This window comes from Mastomys coucha, unplaced genomic scaffold, assembly GCF_008632895.1.
Source record: "Mastomys coucha isolate ucsf_1 unplaced genomic scaffold, UCSF_Mcou_1 pScaffold21, whole genome shotgun sequence".
NCBI classification, from domain to species: domain Eukaryota; kingdom Metazoa; phylum Chordata; class Mammalia; order Rodentia; family Muridae; genus Mastomys; species Mastomys coucha.
In genome coordinates this window covers 1154110-1168042 of record NW_022196904.1, presented here as the reverse complement: position 1 = coordinate 1168042, position 13933 = coordinate 1154110, and the positions used below count along the sequence as shown (strand labels likewise).

The 13933-nt window shown below is 41.4% G+C and overlaps 1 protein-coding gene across 4 annotated transcripts in view; it reads left to right on the top strand.

The window, feature by feature from the left end:
• The window catches only part of Lair1 (leukocyte associated immunoglobulin like receptor 1), an 83886-nt gene that overhangs the window by 62031 nt on the left and 7922 nt on the right, over positions 1–13933 (top strand). For all 4 annotated transcript variants that reach the window (XM_031385087.1, XM_031385088.1, XM_031385090.1 and 1 more), the window contains 2 exons: positions 270–531; positions 1812–1847. In XM_031385087.1, coding sequence (XP_031240947.1) covers positions 498–531; positions 1812–1847 — 70 coding nt within the window. In that variant the 5' untranslated portion in view covers positions 270–497. The remainder of the gene's footprint in view (positions 1–269; positions 532–1811; positions 1848–13933) is intronic.

Sequence of the window (13933 nt, the reverse complement as noted above, 5' to 3'; positions counted from 1 at the left end):
CTCTCTCTCTCTCTCTCTCTCTCTCTCTCTCTCTCCACACACACACCAACATTATTTAATAGCAAAAGCATTAGCAGAACACATTTAATATGTGAAATATCTGGTTGAGATTTTTTTTTTACAAAAGTCATAACATCAAATGGTTCTCATTTTAAACACGAGGAAATGGAGCTTTGGGTTGAAGTTGAAATGTCTTGCATAAATTGGTGGCCTTTGCTTTCTACAATGGGGACTGATATGTGCAATCTTATTCTTGCGCACATTTACAGAGAGGGATGAGCTCAGCTGCATCTAAACATAAAAGCCTGAAACATTGTTTTGGAACCTGGCATCTTCTTGTGAAGCCAGTGACTAAGGGAAAGAGTGAAAGGTCAAGAAGAGAAACTTCTTCCTCTTCACATGAGAAACCTCACATAGAAACCTTGTGATAAGCTCCAGTGCACACATCCCGCCTCTTGTGCCTGCTGCAGGGCTTCTGCACCAGCCAGACCTGGGTCATGTCAGTTCATCCTGTCATCCTGCTGGTGCTTGGTGAGTCCTGGGGAAAATTGAGGGGTGGGGAAGGGTGTCTGTTCCTCACTCAGGGTTGAGACCAGCCAAGGAGACTCGGAGCCCCTGGGAGGAGAGCCTCTCCACCCACATTTCCTACTTGGAAGATTCCTCTGCAGACTTACTGTTAGGAACAGTGATGGGGCATGAAGCCAAGTTCAGCTTTCAAAGGACTTAGGAAGAACCTGTTTGGGAGGGAAGATGACCAGGGGGCATTTATTTTTCCTGGTGTTGGAGGTTGAACTCCAGGCCTCGTGTATGTTAGAGAGGTGCACTGTACCGATTTGTATCTCCTATATCCCAACCCTCTTTATTTTTTTACAATCAAAAATGTTATGTAGTATTGATTATCCTGTTCAGAATTTAAAAAAAACAACTTTTGTTAGTTCTTCGAGTGCTTCTTACATTACTTACCCTCCGTTCTTCTAAGATCTACCTCTCCTCTCTACCCTCTTAACTTCGTTCCATTTTTTGGTAAGCACTGTAAGACCAATTTTGTGTAGCCCAAATACTCTTAAGTATGTGGTCTAGCACTGGAGCATGGTTGACTTACCAGGGACTACACTTTATTTTATTTTATTTTATTTTATATTTTTGAGGTATGGTCTTACTAGATAGCCCTGGTTGTCCTAGAACTCACTCTGTAGACCAGGCTGGACTCAAACACATAGATCCACCTGCCCCTGCCTCCCAAGTGCTGGGATTAGAGTTGTGAGCCATTAAGATTTGATGCTCTTCCTCTCAGCAGTCAGCAGTTACCAATAGCTTTAAGGCTAAAGCAGGGAGCGTGTGCCTAGCTCCCTGACTTTTCAGTATATTGGCCATCCATTTCTGGTTTTTTAAGGATTTTTTTTTTTTTTTGTATTTTTGAGACAGGGTTTCTCTGTGTAGCCCTGGCTGTCCTGGAACTCACTCTGTATGTAGGCCAGGCTGGCCTTGAACTCAGAAATCCGCCTGCCTCTGCCTACCAAGTGCTGGGATTAAAGGTGTGCGCCACCACCGCCTGGCTAAGATTAACTTTGAACTCATGTTGTAGCCCCAAATAATACTTGAATGTCTCCACTTGTGGTTTTGGGGATAATTTAGAGTTCTTACAAAACAAGACAGAGGATTATACTCTGACATTAATGGGGAGAAGTGGAGGAGAAATGGCTGTGTAATCATGGGAGGCTGGATGTCCCTACCTACATTTAGTCCTTCCTAGATTCTCATCTTTAAGTGAACTGTGGGGAATGTATTTCTCACTGGAATTTTTCTTTCAGTGCAGTGCCTGGGATGGAAAGCTAACACACAGAAGGGTGAGTTATGTCTTTGGTTGCTTCTATACCCCGAGCAGCCTTTGGGGGGATCATGTACACCTGGGATGTCTGGAGGGGAGACCCTTGAATATTCCCTGTAATCATTAACACTCCCAACTATGCAAACTTCATCTATTTTCCTTTTTTCTGCTTGTCTTCCTTTGTTTTCTTGTTTATAATGTTTTAAATGACAAATAACAATGATATATACTTGTAAAATGGAGCATGCTGTTTTGATATGCATTTTACATTATGCTATGGGTTTTTTTTTCAAATTTTATTTAATTTTTTTATGGTCCAGATTCTATCTCCCTCTCTGTCCACCCTCTGAGTGTTCCACATCCCATATCTCCTCCTCTCTCCTCACTCCCTCAGTCTCCATGAGGATGCTTACACCTCCCCACCCGCCACCCCCCAGACCTCCCCACTCCCTGGAGCCTCCAGTCTCTTGAGGGTTGAGATGCATCTTCTCTGACTGAGTCCAGACCTGGAAGGCCTCTACTGCATATATGTTGGGGGCCTCATATCAGCTGGTGTATGCTGCCTGGATGGTGGCCCAGTGTCTGAGAGATCTTGGGGATCCAGGTTAGTTGAGACTGCTAGTTGTCCTGCAGGGTCACCCTCATCCTCAGCTTCTTTCAGCCTTCCCCAATTCACCCACAGGGGTCAGCAGCTTCTGTCTGTTGGCTGGATGCAAATATCCGCATCGGACTCTTTCAACTACTTGCTGGGTTTTTTGGAGGGCAGTCATGTTAGGTAGGGCCCTTTATGTGAGAACACCACAGCCTCAGTAAAAGTGTCAGGTCTTGGGGCCTCCACTTGAGTTGGATCCCAAGTTGGGCTGGTCTCTGAACCTCCTTTCCACTTTTGTCCCTGCAGTTCTTTCAGACAGGAACAATTATGGGTTAGAGATTTTTGTTTTTGTTTTTAAATTTTAATTTAATTTTAACTTCTTTATTGGTTATTTTATTTATTTACATTTCAAATGTGATCCCCCTTCCCAGTCTCCTTCACAGACCCCCTATCCCCTTCTCTTGCCTCTATGAAGATGCTCCCCTACCTACCCACCCACTCCTGCCTCAGTGCCCTAGCATTCCACTATGATGGGAGCCTCCACAGGACCAAGGAGCCCCCCTCCCAGTGATGCCCAATAAAACAATACTCTGCCACATATCCAGTTGGATATCCATGTGTCCCCCCACGTGTACTCTTTGGTTGGTGGTTTAGTCCCTGGGAGCTTTGGGGGTTCTGGTTGGTTGATATTGTTGTTCTTCCTATGGGGTTGCAAACCCCTTCAGCTCCCTCAGTCCTTCCCCTAACCTCTCCATTGGGGTCTCCATGCTCAGTCTGATGTTTAGCTGCATGTATCCGCATCTGTTTGGTCAGGCTCTGGACGAGCCTCTCAGGGGACAATTTTACCAGGCTCCTGTCAGTGCAATAGTGTCTGGGTTTGGTGTCTGCAGATGGGATGGATCTTTAGGTGGGGCAGTCTCTGCATGGCCTTTCCTTCAGTCTTTGCTCCATTCTTTGTCCTTGCATTTCCTTTTGACAGAAGGAATTCTGTATTAGTATTTTTGAGGTGAGTGGGTAGCCCCATTCCTCAACCAAGGGCTATGCCTATTCACTGGATATGGTCTCTACAGGTTCTATCTCCCCTTTGTTGGGTATTTTGGCTAATGTCCTCCATGTTGTGTCTTGAGAACCTCTTGGGTCCCTGGCATCTGGGATGCTCTATTGGCTACTCCCAGTTGCCTCACCCCCACTGCCACACACCACCTTTCAAATTCCCGACCCTCTGTACTTCTCCCCCATCTCCTCCTGTATCTGAATTGGCCCCCCCTTTCCCTTCCCCCTCCTGCCTCCCTCCCAGATCCTTTTCTCCCTCTACTTCCCAAGATTATTTTCTTTCCCACCCTGAGTAGGACTGTATCATCCACACTTTGGTGTAGTCTTCTTTCTTATGGGTTTAATATGGTCTGAGTTGTATCATGAGTATTTCGAGATTTTTTTTTTGGCTATTATCCACTTATCAGTGAATACATATCATGTGTGTTCTTTTGTGACTGGGTTACCTCACTCAGTCAGGATGATATTTTCAAGTTCTACCCACTTGCCTGAGAATTTCATGAAGTCACTGTTTTTAATAGTCAACTAGTATTCCATTGTACCATGTTTACTGTATCCATTCCTCTGTTGAGGGACATCTGGGTTCTTTCTAGCTTCTGGCTATTATAAATAAGGCTGCTTTGAACATAGTGGAGCATGTGTCCTTGTTATATGTTGGAGCATCTCTTGGGTACATGTCCAGGAGTGGTATAGCTGGATCCTCAGGTAGAACTGTTTCCAATTTTCTGAGGAATGACCAGACTAATTTCCAGAGTGGTTGTACCAGCTTGAAATCCCACCAGCAATGAAAGAGTGTTCCTCTTTCTCCACATCCTTGCTAGCATCTACTGTCACTGAGTTTTTGATCTTAGCCATTCTGACTGGTGTGAGGTGGAATCTCAGGGTCATTTTGATTTGCATTTCCATGACTAAGGATGTTGAATATTTCTTTCAGTGCTTCTTAGCCATTTGAAATTCCTTAGTTGAGAATTTTCTGTTTAGCTCTGTACCCCACTTTTAATAGGGTTATTTGGTTCTCTGGAGTCTAACTTCTTGAGTTCTTTGTTTATTTTGGATGTTAGCCTTCTATTGGATGTAGGGTTGTTAAAGATCTTTTCCCAATCTGTGGGTTGCCATTTTGTCCTGTTTACAGTGTCCTTTGCCTTACAGAAGCTTTTCAATTTTATGAGGTCCCATTTGTCAATTGTTGATCTTAGAGCAGAAGCCATTGGTTTTCTGTTCAGGAAATTTTCCTCTGTGCCTATGTGCTCGAGGCTTTCCCCCACTTTCTTTTCTATTAGTTTCAGTGTATCTGGTTTTATATGGAGGTCCTTGATCCACTGGGACTTGAGCTTTGTACAAGGAGATAAGAATGGATCAATTTGCATTCTTCTACATGCTGACCTCCAGTTGAACCAGCACCATTTGTTAAAAATGCTGTCTTTTTTCCACTGGATGGTTTTGGCTACTTTTAAAGATCAAGTGACTAAAGGTGTATGGGTTCATGAGTTTTTGACTGTGGGATGGCAATCCCATCCCTCACTTGATACCCTGTCTTCCTGCTGGAGATGGGCTCTACAAGCTCCCTCTCCACATTTCATCTAACATCCCTTCCTTTGAGTCCTAAGAGTCTCCCACCTTCCAGGTCTCTGGTACATTCTGGAAGGTTCCTCTACCTCCTACCTCCTGAAGAAGTTGCCTGTTTCCATTCTTTCTGCTGGCCCTCAGGGCTTCAGTCCTCTTCCCCCTACCCAATGTCTGATCATGTTCCCCTCTTCCCCTTCCTGTCCCCTTTCCGACCCAGGTCCCTCTCTCCCTCCCCCCCTCCTATGATTGCTTTCTTCTCCCCTCCCCAAGTGGGATTAAGGCATCCTCACTTGGGCTCTTCAGCTTGTTAACCTTTTTTGAGCACTATAGATTGTATCCTGGGTATTCAGTACTTTTTTTTGGCTAATATCCACTTATTCTTTTTGCAGCTTCACAGTTTTAATTTTTAAAATTTATTTATTTATCTCATGTATATGGGTATACTGTCACTGTCTTCAGACACAGTAGAAGGTGGCATCGGATGCCCCATTACAGATGGTTGTGAGCCACCATGTGGTTGCTGGGAATTGAACTCAGGACCTCTGGAAGAGCAGTCAGTGCTCTTAACTGCTGAGCCATCTCTCCAGCCTCACATTTTGAATTTTTAATATCTGGTTTCTTCCACCTGCTAATGCTCTTAAGACATTTTTAAAAATTTCAACACAAAATGCTCACACTTCACTTGAATATTCAGTATAACATTTTTTTCTATTTCAGTCATCTCTAGTAATTATAAAAATGACAACCAGAAGGAATGTGCAATCATCTCTCTGCAAACCCATACCAAAAATAAACCAAATAGATTCACAACTCTGGAAATGACATATCTTGAAGTGAATAAAATAAATTATAGACCTTGCTGTTACATTTAAGATCTTTCAGCAACCCCAAATAGTATTGAACTAATAGCTAGCTATACACTCCTTTTAATCCAAACTGGAAATGTCCCAAAAATTTCAACTTATATCATTTACCTTTATTAGCATTCAAGCCATTATATCCACTCTTGAAATCTAACTGTACTAACTTCCCCAACTTCATCATTAAGATAGGTATTCCTAGCAAATGTAGGACTCAGTAGGTTTATCAAATAAAAACCTCACATGATATCTAAACATTCAAAAATCTTAAAGTAGCATTATCTTAGGATAATGAAAAAGGGAAATAAAGAAACATATAAAGGGGTTCCCACTTGATTACTTTTTTTAAAAAATGATTTATTTATTTATTTTATGTAAGTACACTGTAGCTATCTTCAGACACTCCAGAAGAGGGCGCCAGATCTCATTACGGATGGTTGTGAGCCACCATGTGGTTGCTGGCATTTGAACTCATACCTTCAGAAGAGCAGTTAGTGCTTTTAACCACTGAGCCATCACTTCAGCCCTTGACTAGTTTTCTCTTTTAGGAAATGAGCAAAAATAAATTGTTATTTTCAACAAACAGAACGTTTATGTTTAGCTCTTGACATAAAGTGATCCTGAAAGGAAAGTCACAGGTATGAGACAGAATTAACCAACTTCTTCATATCCAGCCTACTCTGAAAGTCTGCAGCAAAATAAATGCTGCTATGTTTTCTGGTTACAGTGACTCAATGAGTAAAACTTGTGCTTCTAAGAGCAGGTGTTTTCTACATGTTGCTGGAAATCTATAAAGATGTTACTATTAAAACAAAAATTAAGATACTTTAAAGTTTAAACATATTGACTTAAGGGGGCATACATACATTTTCAAAAGGGTCAACAAGTCTACATGGACTAATCCTTGCCTCTGAAAAGCAGGGGTGTTTGAACATGTGAAACTACAAGCAGCACTTGTAGTACAGAACATGTAAGTCACCAGCTCAAGTCTATTTTAAAAACAAAAAACTAACAACCCCCACCCCTTGTTTTCCAAGCTGTCAGACTTGCTGGCAACAAGATTAATAAATGCATTGAATAAATGTACTATATAATAGCTTTTAGATGTATACATAAAACCAATCATCTAACTAGCAAAAAAGATCTTCAGTATTTTTATAATTACAACAGAGGTTTACAAAAAACTGACAACTGACTAGTCTTTAAAGCTTTGAATAAAATTCTGTTTCTATTTAATTTGGATACTGCCTCTGGGCTCTTTAGTCAGTTTGGCTAGGGGTTTATCTATCTTGTTGATTCTCTCAAAGGACCAGCTTCTGGTTTTGTTGATTCTTTGTATTCTTTTCTTTGTTTCTATTTGTTTGGTTTCGGACCTGAGTTTGACTATTTCCTGCCTTCTACTCCTCTTAGGTGTGTTTGCTTCTTTTTGTTTTAGAGCTCTCAGGTGTGCTGTTAAGTTGTCAGTGTAAGAACTCTCCCGTTTCTTTTTGGAGGCACTTAATGCTATGAAATTTCCTCTTAGAACTGCTTTCATTGTGTTCCATAAGTTTGGGTATGATGTGTCAACATTTTCATTAAATTCCAGGAAGTCTTTAATTTCTTTATTTTTTCCCTGACCAAGTTATCATTGAGTAAAGAGTTGTTCACTTTCCACGTGTATGTGGGCTTTCTGTAGTTTTTGCTGTTTTTGAAGACCAGCCTTAGGCCATGGTCATCTGATAGGATGCATGATATTATTTCAGTCTTCCTGTATCAGTTGAGGGTTGGTTTGTGACCAATTATATGGTTGATTTTGGAGAAGATACCATGAGGTGCTGAGATGAAGGTGTATTCTTTTGTTTTAGGGTGAAATGTTCTGTTGATTTCTGTTAAATCCATTTGGTTCATAACCTCTCTTAGTTTTACTGTGTTTCTGTTTAGTTTCTGTTTCAATGACCTGTCCATTTGGTGAGAGTGGGGTGTTGAAATCTCCCACTATTATTGTTTGGGGTTCAATGTGTGTTTTGAGCTTTAGTAAAGTTTCTTTTATGAATGTGCGTGCTCTTGCTTTTGGGGCACATGTGTTCAGGATTGAGACTTTCTTTTATTTTTCCATTTTTATTAGATATTTTCTTTATTTACATTTTGAATGTTATCCACTTTCCTCATTTTCCCTCTGAAAACCCCCTATACCACCTCCCCTCTCCCTGCTCATCAACCCACCCATTCCCGTTTCCTGGCCCTGGCATTCTCCTACACTGGGGCACAGAGCTTTCATAGGACCAAGGACTCTTCTCCCATTTATGTCCGAAAAGACCATCCTCTGCTACATATGCAGCTGGAGCCATGAGTCCCACCATTAATACTTTTTGGGTTGTGGTTTAGTCCCTAGGAGCTCTGGGGGGGGGTACTGGTTGCTTCATATTGTTGCTCTCCCTATGGTGCTGCAAACCCCTTCAGCTCCTTGGGTCCTTTCTCTAACTCCTCCATTGGCCACCCTGTTCTCAGTCCAATGGTTGGCTGGGAGCCTCCACCTCTGTATTTGTCAGGCACTGATAGAGCTTCTCAGGAGATAGCTATAACTGGCTTCTGTTAGCAAGCACTTGTTGGCATCCACAATAGTGTCTGGGTTTGGTATGGGATGGACCCCTAGGTAGGCCAGTCACTGGCTGGTCATTCCTTCAGTCTTTCCTCCACACTTTGTCTCTGTAACTCCTTCCATTGGTGTTTTTCCCCCTTCTAAGAAGAACTGAAGTATCCACACTTTGGTCTTCCTTCTTGAGTTTCATGGGGTTTGTGAATTCTATCTTGGGTATTCAGAGCTTCTGGGCTAATATCCACTTATCAGTGAGTCAATACCATGTGTGTTCTTTTGTGTCTGGGTTACCTCACTCAGGATGATATTTTCTAATTCCATCCATTTGCCTACGAATTTCATGAATTCACTGTTTTTAATAGCTGAGTAGTACTCCATTGTGTAAATGTACCACATTTTCTGTATCCATTCCTCTGTTGAGGAACATCTGGGCTTTTTCCAGCTTCTGGATATTATAAATAATGCTGCCATGAACATAGTGGACCTCTGACCAGGCTCTTCATAATCTCTGTTAAGAAGTCTGGTGTAATTCCGATAGGTCTACCTTTGTACGTTACTTGGCCCTTTTCCCATGCAGCTTTTAATATTAAAAACAAAGAAAGATCTTTGTTTTGTGCATTCAGTGTTTTATTATGTGATGAGAGGATTTTCTTTTCTGGTCCCATCTATTTGGTGTTCTATTGGCTTCTTTACCTTTATGGCCTTCTCTTTCTTTAGGTTGGGGAAGTTTTCTTCTATTATTTTGTTGAAGACATTTTCAGGTCCTTTGAGCTGGGAATCTTTGTTCTCCTCTATTCCTATTATTTTTAGATTTGATCTTTTCATTGTGTCCTGAATTTCTTGGATGCTTTGGGTTAGGAGCTTTTTATGTTTTGAATTTTATTTGGCAGTTGTGTCAACCTATTCTATGATATTTTCTATACCCAAGATTCTCTCTCTATTTTTTGTATTCTGTTGGTGATACTTACATCTGTAATTCCTGACCTCTTTCCTAGGTTTTCCATTTCCAGGTTTGCCTCCATTTGTGTTTTTTTTTTAAAGAAACTTTTTAAAAAAGATTTATTTATTTATTATATATATGTACACTGCAGCACTCTTCAGACACATCAGAAGAGGGCATCCAATCTCATTACAGATGGTTGTGAGCCACCATGTGGTTGCTGGTATTTGAACTCAGGACCTCTGGAAGAGCAGTCAGTACTCTTAACCACTGAGCCATCTCTCCAGCCCCATTTGTGCTTTCTTTATTGTTTCTCCTTCCACTTTTAGGTCTTGGGTTGCTTTATTCAATTCCTTCACCTGTTTACCTGTGTTTTCCTGTATTTCTTTCAGTGAGTTATTGATATCCTCCTTAAAGGACTCTATTATCTTCATGAGATAAGATTTTAGGTCAGCTTCTTGATTTTCAGGTGCATTGTTGTATTCGGGGCTTGCTGTGTTGGGAGAACTGTGTTCTGATGATGCCCATGTATATTGGCTTCTGTTGCTATGGTACTGAGCTTGCCTTTCTCCATCTGTATTTTGGCTTCTGTTGCTTATGATCTTGCACTTGCCTTTCACCATCTGGATATCCCTAGTGTTTGTTGGTCTGGGTGACTGTTTGGAGTCTGCCTCTTTTGTCCCTGGGTTGCTTCAGGTCTCCGGGTAGATCTGCAGCCTTGGCTGTAGCAGACCACCTGTGGGGCCTTCTAAGTGGAGGCTCTTCACAGGGGCAGAGAAGCTGATGATCTGTTGCCCTGGCTGCAGTAGATCTCCTGCGAGGTCTTCAGACTGTTGGGTCTTCAGTGGAGCAGTCAAGATGTTGTACAACTGCTCTGAGTGCAGCAGATCCTCAACTGCTCAACTGCTCTGAGTGTAGCAGGTCCTCTAGGATGAGTCTGGATATGGTGTCTTCATGGGAGCTGACCAGCCAAGAGTCTGCCCCACCAGAAGGATGGGGTGGAAGGGCAAGAAGGGACAGAAGGGGAATGGTATTTGGGAGAGTGGGGGTTTTGGTGGGTGGTGGGTCCTGAGTCCACTGGGCTCCCAGCAGCAGCTTTGGGACTCCGGAGAAGGGATGGTTCTTAACAACTGCTTCGAGTGCAGTGGGTTCTCTAGGATGCCCTGACCTGCAGGACTTAAACAACGGGGTTCTCGAGAAGAGGAAACTACAATGACAAATTTGGGAACTGGAGACGCGAAGGAAGGAGACAAGACAAAAAAATTCTGATCATCTCAATTTACTCTAGGGAAAGGGGCTATTTAAAACTACAGACCACAAAGGTATTTGCCCAGGTGCATGGCCCAAACCAGCATTATTGTTTGGTTACACATCAGCATAAATGGAATGTCCACATCGTAAAATGTCCAGAAAGGAGTGTCCTCATTGTGAAAAGTCCAGAAAGGAATGTCCTCATTGTAAGGTGTCTGGAAAGCCCCCTATCATAAAATGTCCTGAGTCAATTGCAGAAACAGAAGCAAGATAGTAGAAGAGACAAATGAATGTTAGCTGATAGACGATGGCCCAGGGACAAGATGGAGACTGAGATGCCAGGTCCTTTTGGGCCCCAACAATCAGGATACGGTGTCTTCACTGGAACAAACCAGTCAAGAGTCTGCCCCAGCAGAAAGGACCAGGAAAAGGGGCCTTTCTGGGAGTCTTTATGAAACAGTTTTTTTTTTTAATTTATTTATCTATGTGAGTACACTGTTGCTCTCTTCAGACACACTAGAAGAGGGCATCAGATCCTATTCCAGATGGTTGTGAGCCACCATGAGCAGTCAGTACCCTTAAATGCTGAGCCAAAGTGTTGTCTGCTGTGTTGGAATTGCTCTGTGCCATGGCCTGTGCCCCCAAAGCTGCCCCAGCTGGCTTCTTTTTTCTTATTCTCTGCTGCCTTCAGTACCTTGAAAGGGTCTATTTTCTTTTTCCATTCGCCAGTTGAGCAGCATCTAGGTTGATTGCAGTTTCTGGCTATTATGAATAAAGCTGCTTGCTATAAACATGGTGGCTGTATAAATTTGCACTCCCACCAGCAATGGAGGGGTGTTTCCCTTGCTCCCCATCCTCTCCCTGTCACTTGGGTTTCTGATCTTTGCCATTCTGACCTGTGTAAGATAGAATCTCAAAGTTGTTTTGATTTGCATTTCCCTGGTGGCTAGGGATGTAGAACATTTTTGTAAATGCTTCTCAGCAATTTTATATTTCTCTGTTGAGAATTCTCTGATTAGATCTGTTTTCTAATTGGATTATTTAACTTATTGATGACTGTTTTCTTGAATTCTTTAATTATTTTGGGTATTAGCTCTCTGTCAGATGTGGAAGTGGTGAAAACCCATTCTGTGGGTTCCCAGTTGTGTCCCACTGATGGTGTCCTTTGCTTTACAGAAGCTTTCAGTTTCATCAGGTCCCATTTATTTATTGTTATCTCAGTGCCTGTGCTATCAGTGTTCTAGTCAGGAATTTGTTTCCTGTGCCAGTGCCTTCAAGGCTGTTACCCATTTTCTGTTCTATCTGGTTTAATGAATCTGGTTTTATGTTTAGGTATTTAATTCATTTGGACTTAATTTTTAGTTCAGGGTGACAGATATGGATCGATCTGCCTTCTTCTACATGCCAATATCCAGTTAGATCAGCACCAGTTGTTGAAGATGCTTTCTTTTTTTCCATTGTATATTTCTGGCTCCTTTATAAAAAAATCAGATGTGCATAGGTGAATGGATTTTCTTCTGTTTCTTTAATTTGATTCTACTGATAAAATAATATGTCTGTTTTATGCCAACACTATGCAGTTTTTACTACTACAGCTCTGTAGTACAGCCTGAGATCAAAGATGGTGATACCTCTAGAAATTTTTTTGTTGCATAGAATTGCTTTAGTTGTTTTTTCTTTTTTGTTTCTCCAATTAAGAATTCAGTATTATTCTTTCACAGTCTGTAAAGAATTCTTTTGGAATTTTGATGGGATTTATATTGAATTTGTACATTGCTTTTGGTAAGAAGACCATTTTTATTATGTTAATCCTACTAATCCTTGGGCATGGGAGATCTTTCCATCTTCTGATATCTTCTTCAATTTCTTTCTTCAAAGCCTTGACATTCTTGTAGTGCAAGTCTGTCACTTGCTTGTTTAGAGGTACTGCAAGGTATATTATTTGTGGCTATTTTGAAAGATATTGTTTCCATGGTTTCTTTCTCAGCCCATTTGTTATTTGTGTTTAGAAGGGTTACTGATTTATTTTCCTTTGAGTGAGTTTTGTATCCAGCCACTTTGCTGAAGGTGTTTATCAGCTGTAGGAGTTCTCCAGTAGAGTTTTTGGGATTGCTTATGTATACTATCATTTCATCTGGAAGTAGAAACACTTTAGCTTCTTCCTTTTTTAAAAAAGTCTATCCCTTTTATCTCCTTTAGTTGTCTTACTGCTCTAGCTAAAACTTCTCATCCCATACTGTGTACATATGGAGAAGACAGCCTTGTCTTGTGTACATATGGAGAAGACAGCCTTGTCTTGTCCCTGATTTTAGGGACATTGCTTTGAGTTTCTGTCCCTTTAATTTGATGTTGGTTATATATATAGGCTTGCTGCAATAATTGCCTTCATTATGTTTAGGTATGTCCCTTGTATTCCTCATCTTTCCAAGACTTTAAACATGAAGGGGTGTTGAATTTTTTCAAAGGCTTTTCAGATCATGTGATTCCACCTCCCTTAGTTTTCTTACATGGTGGATTACATTGACAGATTTCTATATGGGATGAAGCCTACCTGATCATGATCAATAACCACCCCCCCCATTAATCAATTAACGTATTTATTTACTTTAAATCTTTCTTGCACTCCTCCTCCCAGTGCTCCCATCACATGACCTCTTTGCTTATCTCCCTTCCCCTTCACCTCTGCGAAGAGAGGTCCCTTTTGGGGAACCAACCCACCATAGCACCTCAAGTCACTGTAGGCGTAGGTATGTCCTCTCCCACTGAGGCCAGAAAAGACAACCCAGATAGGGCAGTGGGTTCTGTTGGGGTCTTAGAGTTCTCCACAAATCACATGAACTCCAAGATTTTAGTTAGACAGGGATGCTTTATTGAAGGCACACCCTAATACTGATTGATCAGGACTACAACTCAGAATTCAGGACTGAGCCATGGCAACAAACATCTTTTATAGTTACCTTATGTTTAAAATATTCCCCACAAAACCCACAATGAGCTGATCCATTGGACTTGAGCTTTGTACAAGGAGATAATAATGGATAGGTTTACAATTCTTTTACATGCAGATTGCCAGTTGAACAAGAAACATATCAACTGATGTTGTTTTTGTTCAGGTCATGTTTAAGTAGCCATATTTTTGATGTATCATGGGTATAGCTTCCCTGTTATATCAGTGTTCAGGTCATGTTTAAGTAGCCATGTTTTTGATGTATCATGGGTGTAGCTTCCCTGTTATATCAGTGTTCAGGTCATGTTTAAGTAGCCATAT